Below are 12307 nucleotides of genomic sequence, written 5' to 3'. Positions count from 1 at the left end.
TGGTGTGTTTAATAATCTCTTTCACCCCTTTGTACAGCCTATCATAGTAATTGCTTATGGGAGCCAGGACATGAATCTTACCACATCAAATCTGATAGTCTCCTGGTTGCAAAGCATGTTCCACTACAGCTAATTTATCTGTTTCTCCCCTCCTTTAGTTGCCTTTGTGTTCTTCTAATAATTTTCCTCGAGTTTTTTTGTATAAAACTTTGCATCTCTCCAAGAAATTCATTTGACCACTGCACAATAGCCCAGACTATTTTAATAAATGTGACATTTCTGGCAATGAAAATTTACATTTTGCAAGTTCATTTTAAACACAAACCACTGGCCTGGTGCCCTTCATTTCTGTCCTAAGAGTAAAAGTTTGTCATCTTTCCCACAGCCTCCCTCATCACCCTTACACCTATTTCTTGTACTGACTTGTAATTGTCATTACAGTTAACTTTTCAATTTTGTAGCTATAATTACTGTTGTTTTTACTGCGGGTAACATATCAGTATCATTTGTACCACTCAGGTCCAAGAATAAAGGTCACATTACAAAGATCTCTATTAATGGCCATTAGAGAAAACAGTTCTTAAATGAGGCATCTACTGGTGTTGCCAGTGGATTTGAAGTAGTCCTTTGCCTGTTGCTTTTATCTGAAACTGGAATGGCAAAGAAAAAGGCAAAATAATAATTCCTGCTTTATGCATCAACATGAATTGAACTTGGCACTTACTCTGGCCCAATGTGTATCTGTACTGTACATAGACTCCAATTTAATGTGGTTTATGTGTAGCTTTCCATTTAACAAAAGGCAATTTCACATCTCAGTTATTAAAACAATTTACATAATTACACACACTCATTCCACAAGGATTTCTTTTAGCTTTGACAATCATCACACGTTTCACCAGCATGTGGTATGTCCACCACGTTACTGATTGAATGATGTATTGCATGTAGCAGAAGTAATTCACAGCCATTTCTCCACTGAATGTTTATCTCCAGGTATCTTAGTATTGTCACCGCATTATTGGCCATTATGTTAATGGCAGGCAGGCCTGCCACAGTTGTGGAACTTTTCATCACTGTTTTTCTTGTGTGTCATTTGCTTGTTAATCTGTACAGAAATGCAAAATGTGTTTGATTTACTTACCTTTAACCAAAGTTGCATTTAGCATTTCTGGGAAGAATGTACAGTGCTACATTTCTCTGCATTTTGCAACAATATATCACAACTTTTTCAAAAAGGTTGTCATGGAGTGATACAAACACTTTTTTTCTGCAACTACTGCCAGTCTTAAGATGAGCTTATGGAGGACATATCATACTGACAATATTGGGTGAAAACAGTGAACTCTGTGACATCTGATGTGTTATTGTATAATACTGGTTCCATGTCCATAAAAGGATAGAAATCGGCAGTGTGATAACACATAGCCAATACTAGTTAACCAGCTGACTGACAGTAACATGATACTAAGAATTTCTAACTGTGAAGGGTGTACTTTATGATCAAAACAATCTGTCAGACTAGCTGGGCATTAAGTAATACATTCATTCATAGTACAAATATGTTGGATTTGTCAGTTTCTTCATGTATATCAGCTACATATAATCACTTCTGTATCCCTAGACAAACATGGAATCTGATTTATACGATAGCACATCAAACATCATAGTATTTTTCTTTATCATCACATAGTGTTAGCGAGCAAATGGTATTGTCGCTAGAGCTTGTTACAAAATAAATTATTATTGTTGTTAAAAAGAAGCTTTGACTGATGCCCATTACAATTGAGTGAAATGTTGTGGTGGTTAAGGCTGCTCCAACACATGGAGGGCCAGTTATTCAAAGCCCTGTCTCACTATGCACATTCAGGTTTTATATGGTTCCACTCAATCATGTAAGGTAAACAACAGGATAGTTCCAGAATGAAATTTCATTCTGCAGCGGCATGAGCACTAATATGGAACTTCCTGGCAGATTAAAACTGTGTCCTGGACTGAGACTTGAACTCAAGACCTTTATCTTTCATGGGCAAATGCTCTACAGACTGAGCTACCCAAACACAACTCACAACCAGCCCTCACAGCTTAACTTCAGACAGTACCTCATCTCCTACCTTCCAAGCTTCACAGCAGTTCTCCTGCAAATGTTGGTAGCTTTGCACTCCTGGAAGAGGTGTTGGTGAAAGTAAAGCTGTGAGAACAGGCCGTCAGTCATGCTTGGGTAACTCAGTTGGTAAGAATTTGCCGATGATAAGCAATGGTCACGAGTTCAAGTTTATCTGCCAGGAAGTTTCAGACCGGTACAGTTGCACTGAAAGGGATATAGCCTATTTCCTTTCCCAGTCTGAGCATGTGCTCCATCTCACGACCTCATTGCCAACCGATGATTAAACTCCAATCTCTCTTTTTGTCCTTCTTTATGTCAGATTTAAATATATTTGAGCTGCGGAAGACAGGTTATGAAAACCTTTCTCCTTCCTCAGAAAACTTACAAGAAAGGAAGGCTGGGGTTTAATGCCCTGTCAACGACAAGGTCCCTAGAGATGGTGCACACACAAAGATTGCAGAAGTGAATTAGCCATGACTTTTTCAAACAAACCACGTCAACAAAACTTCCTGGCGGATTAAAACTGTGTGCCGGACCAAGACTCGAACTCGGGACCTTTGCCTTTCGCGGGCAAGTGCTCTAACAACTGAGTTACCCAAGCACGACTCACGCCCCGTCCTCGCAGCTTTACTTCTGCCAGTACCTCGTCTCCTACCTTCCAAACTTTACAGAAGCTCTCCTGCGAACCTCGCTACAGGAGAGCTTCTGTAAAGTTTGGAAGGTAGGAGACGATGTACTGGCAGAAGTAAAGCTGTGAGGACGGGGCGTGAGTCGTGCTTGGGTAGCTCAGTTGGTAGAGCACTTGCCCGCGAAAGGCAAAGGTCCCGAGTTTGAGTCTCGGTGTGGCACACAGTTTTAATCTGCCATGAAGTTTCATATCAGCGCACACTCCACTGTAGAGTGAAAATTTCATTCTCTTAAAACCACCTCAACATTTGCCTTTGTGATTTAGTGAAATCTCGAAAACATAATTCTGGATGGCTGTGTGAGGATTTGAACCACTCCTGTGAATGTGGCTCTTGTGTCTTAATGCAGCACTCACTTGGTTATAACCCCCTCACCTGCTTCCTATTATCTTCAAATTTGTTAGAGTTATTTGATACAGACACAGAACATTAATGTCCATTATGTAAAATAGGTGAGGAAACTAATAAAAATAATTGCAATTTTTTTGAGGGGTCACCTTCTCAATTAGGCTATTTGGACACAACTCCCCAGACTACCATCCTGAATTCCATTGTCACTGATGTTTCCCTCTACAAAATCTATTCCCAAAGTGGCACTATTTCCACATACCCCTTGGGAAACCCTCTGGTAGATGAATGACATGTCTGAATAGACAGGAACAAGGCTAGTTGTTTCATTGTTTATTTTTATTGTAGCCAGATCAGTATTGGGGTACATGCTCATTTTCAGCAGTCCTACAAATATACAGTACATAATACTATATGCTATGACACGTGTTCACAATTTTGCATTAGGCTGCCTCAGAACTTGCATATAATTTATTATTTCCCTCATAGAATTTCTGCAGAATTTTTTTCTTCGATTTTCAACTGGTTATCAGCACGTCTTTATTGTGTTACAGATGAAGCAGGCTACTTTACAATACAAGCAATGTATTTTGTCATCAGTGATATGTAGTTCATGAGGTTACTTCATTTCTTGACGAGTTCTCTACGCAGGACGACATTTGTGAAAGTTTTTATAAAATTCTTTTTTTGTAGGTCTATTTGTTCATGTAGAATATTATTCAGATCTTTTTTCATGTGAGCAATGATTTCTATTTCTTCAAGGCTGCTGAGATATCTGCCTCTGTGTGTAAAATCAGCTGGCTCTGCGATATGTCAGTCATTTCATGATTTTACATACACTTTACTATTAATAACTGAAACAATCGAAGTAATTAAATAACATGCATCCCCTAAATAACAGAAAATAATGTTCATGAACCTACAATGCTGACATCTTTGATGACAAAACACATCACTGGTGATATAAAGGACGCTACCTCATCTCGTGTGTGAGATGCATGTGCATGAATGTGTGTGTGTATCTGTTGTCTATTTCAGAACAAGGCCTTCTGGCCAAAAGCTTGTGTGTTTAGTAGTCTTTTTGTTTGCCTGTCTGAGAGTCAACATCTCCACTACGCAGTGAATAGCAATCTATCCTTTTCATAATATTGCCATTTTTCACTCCTGGATTTTCCCTCGTTTGATTTTGACACTATCTCATTTGTAACACAATAAGGATGCACTGAAACCCAGTAAAAATTGAAGTAAAACTGCCCCATCCCCAAAGCAATCTAACACAAAATTACGAGATGTCTTGCAGCATATTCTATTATGTATTATATATACACTCCTGGAAATGGAAAAAAGAACACATTGACACCGGTGTGTCAGACCCACCATACTTGCTCCGGACACTGCGAGAGGGCTGTACAAGCAATGATCACACGCACGGCACAGCGGACACACCAGGAACCGCGGTGTTGGCCGTCGAATGGCGCTAGCAGTGCAGCATTTGTGCACCGCCGCCATCAGTGTCAGCCAGTTTGCCGTGGCATACGGAGCTCCATCGCAGTCTTTAACACTGGTAGCATGCCGCGACAGTGTGGATGTGAACCGTATGTGCAGTTGACGGACTTTGAGCGAGGGCGTATAGTGGGCATGCGGGAGGCCGGGTGGATGTACCGCCGAATTGCTCAACACGTGGGGCGTGAGGTCTCCACAGTACATCGATGTTGTCGCCAGTGGTCGGCGGAAGGTGCACGTGCCCGTTGACCTGGGACCGGACCGCAGCGACGCACGGATGCACGCCAAGACCGTAGGATCCTACGCAGTGCCGTAGGGGACCGCACCGCCACTTCCCAGCAAATTAGGGACACTGTTGCTCCTGGGGTATCGGCGAGGACCATTCGCAACCGTCTCCATGAAGCTGGGTTACGGTCCCGCACACCGTTAGGCTGTCTTCCACTCACGCCCCAACATCGTGCAGCCCGCCTCCAGTGGTGTCGCGACAGGCGTGAATGGAGGGACGAATGGAGACGTGTCGTCTTCAGCGATGAGAGTCACTTCTGCCTTGGTGCCAATGATGGTCGTATGCGTGTTTGGCGCCGTGCAGGTGAGCGCCACAATCAGGACTGCATACGACCGAGGCACACAGGGCCAACACCCGGCATCATGGTGTGGGGAGCGATCTCCTACACCGGCCGTACACCACTGGTGATCGTCGAGGGGACACTGAATAGTGCACGGTACATCCAAACCGTCATCGAACCCATCGTTCTACCATTCCTAGACCGGCAAGGGAACTTGCTGTTCCAACAGGACAATGCACGTCCGCATGTATCCCGTGCCACCCAACGTGCTCTAGAAGGTGTAAGTCAACTACCCTGGCCAGCAAGATCTCCGGATCTGTCCCCCATTGAGCATGTTTGGGACTGGATGAAGCGTCGTCTCACGCTGTCTGCACGTCCAGCACGAACGCTGGTCCAACTGAGGCGCCAGGTGGAAATGGCATGGCAAGCCGTTCCACAGGACTACATCCAGCATCTCTACGATCGTCTCCATGGGAGAATAGCAGCCTGCATTGCTGCGAAAGGTGGATATACACTGTACTAGTGCCGACATTGTGCATGCTCTGTTGCCTGTGTCTATGTGCCTGTGGTTCTGTCAGTGTGATCATGTGATGTATCTGACCCCAGGAATGTGTCAATAAAGTTTCCCCTTCCTGGGACAACGAATTCACGGTGTTCTTATTTCAATTTCCAGGAGTGTAGTTTATTGTCTATTATTTCTGGGACTGCTGAAGATGGACCTGTAGCCTGGTACTGGAGCAGCCTAAATAAAAATAAACAATAAAAGGAACAGCTTTGTCTGTGTACACGCAAACGTGTCATTTATCAACTTCATAAGGGCTTCAGGACACTGTGAATACAAGACCTCTGGTAGTAGTGTTTGGAAATTATTGGTGACAATAAAAGTTTGAGTCAGACATGATGGTGTGCTCAGGAAGCCTGCTTGTAAAAAGCAAGAAATTTCATTTCGAGTCCAGGTCTCGCACAAGTTTTCATTTATGATGACACACAACAGGAATAATCATAAAGGTTACGCCCTTGCTATTTCAACTGTATAGAGACTAAATTTGTTTGAAATACTTTCTTAAATCTATCTATAAATGTGACACGGAATACATCAGACCATCAGTAACGTTGTCATCTACATTACTGGAACAGTATTTCTTGTTAAACATAATGCTAGCAATTATCACAAAAACCTTAGAGACTAATTGTCTGCTTCACACAGAGTGGATATTACAGTACACTTTCAGGTACTGTCTCCTTGTACTCTTATGCCAACTATCTGCTTACCATTCCTGTATCCACCAGAGCTCGTGTCCCTGCCTCCAGCTTGTGAGGCCGTGGAGGCAGCAGACGTCCCTGCGGAGACGGCATTCGATCCTGCACCCGTGCCGGACTGCACGCCCGTTCCTACTGCGTAGTCCCGTGGTGCGGGTGTGGGTCCCCCTGCCGAGGTGCTCCCCACAGCTGTCGGAGTCTGCGTCAGCGCCTTCTGAACTAGGCCTGTCAGGTTTGCCAGCTGCCGCTCCATGTGCTCCACTCGGATCCTGTGCCAGCCGTGAAACCGTATTAGGGACTGATGAAGGGTCTCTACGTAAGGTCCTGTTCTCCTATCACAGGTATGCTCAGCGACCGAGAATGACCTACAGTATGTCGCACGTGTCAATATCTGTTAAGAATTGTAAGAGATCGAGCTATACGGCCACTGTGCACAATATGTCTGCACAGTTCCAATTCTGCCAGTACCTCACTCCTACTGTCTACAACATCTCTCCTTCATCTTTGCCTTCCTCATCTTCACAACAAGCAAGTCCATTTCAACCTGGGCTCTGAGTAACCTGCCCTTCCTTTTCAACCTTCCCCAACCTATTCCTCTCCCCTCCCAGGGGAAGGAACTAATAGTTCTGAGAGCTAAGACGTGTCATCACTTTCATTTATAATGATTTGCAGCAGTACTACACATTTTACCTTCCGAAAAAAATTACTGGCCAGTAAATCTGTCTCATAATTTATTAGTTTTCTCAACTGAATTTTCTTTTCATACACATACCACTGTATGTGTAATTTTAAGAGCTTTCAAATGCTGAACAAATTATTATGGCCTGTTAATGATGCAATTAAAAAAAACATATACTTGCTTCAGTACAAGGTGTTTGATTATTGTCGGTAAAAATGAAAGGGATGAGTAGAAAACAATGAAACAAACAAATCATCCTAATAAGCGTAAGTCCAGAAACCGATGGTTTACTCGATACAATATATTACAAATGAGTATGTGAACACCTTGTAACAGAGTCCCCAAGGAAACTGCAGATATATTCTTGGAGGACAAGCACATTACAGGTGTTCCATGTGACCACCATTTGTGTAAAGGCAGCCTTCAGCAGGCCGCCTCATTGATGCCTGTACATGCTCAAAAGTCCCTGGAATGTCCTAAATGCATTGACAAGCATCCACAGTGCCTTGCTGGAGTTCATTGACACTCTCAATAGGAGTGGTATACACCAAAGCTTTTAATATCCCCACACAAAAAAGCTCCACAGCTTCAAATTGGGGGAGGGGGAGGGGGGGGGGGGGCACCATATTGACAAACCCCAAACATTACACAAGTTGCCAAAACAATATTTCTAGTACTTATTTGTCCAGAATAATGATAAAATCAAATGAGGACAATGTATCACTTTGTACTTTATGCTTCACACGTAATTTTTTGAAATAAATGTAGCCTTAGATATTAACAGGGTTGTAACATTGCACGACTACAGTTGTGCGTACATTGTATTAGGAAAACCATTGGTTTCTAGACCTTTGTTTATTAGTATTATTTGCTAGTTTCAGAGTCCTCTACTTGTCCGTTTTGTTTGTGCCTATGATAGTCAAACAAACTTTATACTGAAAAAACAAAGATGATGTGACTTACCATACGAAAGCGCTGGCAGGTCGATAGAAAAACAAACAAACACATACATACACACAAAATTCTAGCTTTCGCAAGCAATGGTTGCTTCGTCAGGAAAGAGGGAAGGAGAGGGAAAGACGAAAGGATGTGGGTTTTAAGGGAGAGGGTAAGGAGTCATTCCAATCCCGGGAGTGGAAAGACTTACCTTAGGGGGAAAAAAGGACAGGTATACACTCGCACACACACACACACACACACATATCCATCCGCAGTTGTGTCCGTGTATGTGTGGATGGATATGTGTGTGTGTGCGAGTGTATACCTGTCCTTTTTTCCCCCTAAGGTAAGTCTTTCCGCTCCCGGGATTGGAATGACTCCTTACCCTCTCCCTTAAAATCCACATCCTTTCGTCTTTCCCTCTCCTTCCCTCTTTCCTGACGAAGCAACCATTGGTTGTGAAAGCTAGAATTTTGTGTGTATGTATATGTTTGTTTGTTTTTCTATCGACCTGCCAGCGCTTTCGAATGGTAAGTCACATCATCATTGTTTTTAAATATATTTTTCCCACGTGGAATGTTTCCCTATTATATTCAAACTTTATACTGATTGATAAAAGTTGATAGTATTAATCATATAATAAAATTGTGTGTCCCACAGCTCACTATTAGTTCCCAAAAACCTAATTCCATTATCTTGAACAATTCAGGAAGTAAGAGAGATGTTCTGTCATGTGTTCAAGTGACCCTCTATGGTAGGTTGTTCCAGCTCAAGTGTCAAGCTCCAGTTAACAATGCAACCATCTTTTCTCTCTAACCTCTTTTAAGTTGTGCATTATATGATACACTCCAGTTAACAATGCAACCATCTTTTCTCTCTAACCTCTTTTAAGTTGTGCATTATATGATACACATACATGGAATGATATGATACACAGTTCTTTAGTGACTGTATTTCTTAGAAAACCAGTGCATGGTAGTTATTTGTGATTTCTACAAATATCTGCAGCATTAGCTCTAAATCAGAAGACTGTCTGTTTTAGAGACACTTTTCTTCCTTAATCAGCTCCAACGTCTATTTCTTTATCTAGTTGACATTCTAGAGATTCCAGGCCTGTTTCTAGCTGTGGTAATTTTTGTTGTGACTCAGTTTTGGATTTTAAAACAATTTTCCAGTATTCCACTTAAAGTTTAGAATGTATTTCTAGGTGTTACAGTCTATAACTGAAAATATGAAATGTTTATTGCATTAGCACATAATGTCTTAGGGAGTGATGCGTTATCTTCCTGAGATGAGAATTATTGCATTCAATACAAACTAATATGCAAATTTATGTATTGAGGATAATACTATTTTAAGGACAATTTTTCACAACACAAAATTATATGACACACAATGACCATGTTACCTCTGTAAAACAGTTCCTTTGAGCTGTAAAGCTCCAAACTCTTTCAGTAAAATAGGTACTATGGTGTAAAGAAAATTACACTGTCCTATTAAAGACTACATTGTAACAACTGTGCAAACTTTTGTGTAATTTTGTAATTTATACTACAGCAGAGATGTTTAATAATTATAGTGGTGCATGCTAGTTATACCCAAAAAGTTAATGTTGGAGTTAGAAAAAGTTGTTGTAAACAAGAATTTCATGCTAACTGTGGTAAGCATTACAAGAAGTTTCCTTGCAATTGTGATAGCTTCCAAAGTATCATACACTAACTTCTTTCTAACAGGGACATTTAACCACAAAAATAATGAAACTCACAAATTATTTGTAAATTCTGCAAAATACTAATTGCATTCAAATTCCTGTTATCCAGAACTCACTTAAAAGCTTAATTCTCATTTCACTGTTGTAATACTGAGCATGCCTAACGTCTCAAAATGCTATAAATTAGCATGCAGTTTACTTTTTTATCCATTATTACATGTTCTGTTAATAGCACAGACATTCTATATCAGCACTACATGCACAACGCAACATCTTCATGTTGCAGGCAAACTTCATTTTGAATCTATGTATTTGCTGTGGTGTTCCTTCTCGGACTCCTTGCCACATTTGAAACTTGCTACATGTTAGTGGTTTGAGAGATTTGTAGGTAAGCTGTTAACATCAGAGGAATATGTTGTACACAATATTAGGCAGCGGCATACATAAGAAATTGTTTTCAATAGCTGTCAATATTCCTAAATAAAAACTTTTGAGAATCATTCTTACACCACATTTGAAATATTTTGCTCAAAATAACATTAATTATGGAGCCACATCTTTCATGAAAACAAAAATAACTATAAAGTCTAGAATGACCAATAGACACTTAAATACACTGAATGTACCAGCAGCATCACAAGAAAGCTGATACTTGATATCACATTTACAAAAATTAGACCGCGCAAGGAAAACAGAACAGAAAAATAGAATGAAACATAATGATGGACAAAGGTATTTCAATTATATTTATAACCAGTGTTCATTAAGTATTATTTGCTACTTCTAAAACAGTTCTAGTAACTTGCAATGATCGGCAGATCACAGAAGCAAATCACATGAAGTTTTTAGGCCTAAATCTTGATAAAAAAAATTAAATTGGAAGGCACATCTAGGCTACTTGGCAAATAAATGCAATAGCTTAGCATCAGCAATTTGTATTTTGTCAGGTGCCACTAATATTGTCACCAGAAATATACTGCATCACTTTATGTTTGTGAGCTCTTGATTTTTATGTAAAAAAAAAAAAGCAACATATATTTGAAACATTCATTTCTAGTCCAATTACTGCACTAGCCACAGAGACAATTTTAAATTTCCTATGCACCATTTAAAACTCCATGCTCAGACATCACAGTATATGAGGTTAAAAACTTGGAATAAATGAAAAGTTGGAGAGAGGTTTGCTACCACCGCATATTGACATGGAGTTCAAAAAGAAGTTCCTGAAATTGTATATTTGAGGTACAGCATTGGTTACGAATGAAATATGGGTCATAAGAAAAAGAGAGAACAAACTGGAAGTAATTGAAATGTTCTGTGAGTAGATGATAAAAATAAAGTGAAAATTTGCAAAATTAAGAAGAAATAATAAATGTTGTAATACAAGTGCTGCAAAGACAATTTTACTCTGAAATGTCATGCTGTTTTGATGTACACGTTTTTAAGCTTGTCATTGGCTTGAAGCCTCTCTCCGAAACTTGGAGCAAATGGTTTCTACTCTCTTTCTTTTAATTCACTCCTAAAGCTTTATTTACAATTGTACTTAAGTATATATTCCAGATTTCCTCACTTGTACCACTGAGCAAACGACTGGGAACATAAACTGTTCTGCTTAAAGGATATGTTTGTCTAAACTTTCATTAATTACACAGCACTTGATTTCAGGGTTATTATTATATAACTTGTCTACATAGTTAGTGAATTGCATTAAACAAATATGTCAAAACATGTATTTTGTAGCAGCAAGTGATCAGTCAAACACAGATAGAAGTATTACGACAATTATCTCTGTCATATTCAACGAGGCCAGTTTTTGTTACAGGGCTCTTTATATAACAGAAGTAAAGGCTAATGTCATTTCACAATTACTAAAATAAAAAAAATAGGGAAAATCTGATCCATTGAAATTTAAACTACAAGTTATGGGATGATACTATCCCTAAGCATGAATAAGTTGGTGTCGGTGCCAAAATATCTTGTGTGCAGCACTCATCTGCCAACACAAGTGCCTCTTAAGAAGCGGACAAAAAGCAGTAATTAAAACCCCTATTCAATATTAGAGTCGGTGATAAAAATAAAGACAGTGGTTTGAAACATTCATTTCGACTTCCTTTATATACACATTGTTGGTTCTCTCTTTTGGGCAGATGTTTTTCAGTTATTAAGAGAGAAGATGAATAGTGTAAATGCAATTTATGATTGATGAGCTAACAGTTGCGAGAATATGAAGTGTAACTATTTATAGAAATCGAAGTTATCTGCCAGTCTTTGAGAGTGCTTGGTCAAATAAGATGGAAAAAATAACCAAATGATGTTGCTTTGTTTGAAAGAATTGTAGACAAATCTTTCAATGATATTGTGTGTGTGTGTGTGTGTGTGTGTGTGTGTGTATGATGGCGGCAGGTGTGCACAAATTATCTTAGTGTGACTAAAATCGCCATTAAACGAGATTTTCATACTGTGTCTTCAAAATTGTGACTAATAAGCTTCTCTTCACCAAGAGCTGAA

The 12307-nt window shown here is 39.9% G+C and overlaps 1 protein-coding gene across 1 annotated transcript in view; it reads right to left on the bottom strand.

The window, feature by feature from the left end:
* The window catches only part of LOC126426708 (coiled-coil domain-containing protein AGAP005037-like), a 250976-nt gene that overhangs the window by 171419 nt on the left and 67250 nt on the right, over positions 1–12307 (bottom strand). The window contains exon 4 of the mRNA XM_050088630.1: positions 6483–6739. Within this exon, the coding sequence (XP_049944587.1) occupies positions 6483–6739 (257 nt within the window). The remainder of the gene's footprint in view (positions 1–6482; positions 6740–12307) is intronic.

The sequence above is a fragment of the Schistocerca serialis genome, chromosome 11 (genome assembly GCF_023864345.2).
Source record: "Schistocerca serialis cubense isolate TAMUIC-IGC-003099 chromosome 11, iqSchSeri2.2, whole genome shotgun sequence".
Lineage (NCBI taxonomy): Eukaryota > Metazoa > Arthropoda > Insecta > Orthoptera > Acrididae > Schistocerca > Schistocerca serialis.
This window is presented reverse-complemented; position numbering and strand designations above follow the sequence as displayed.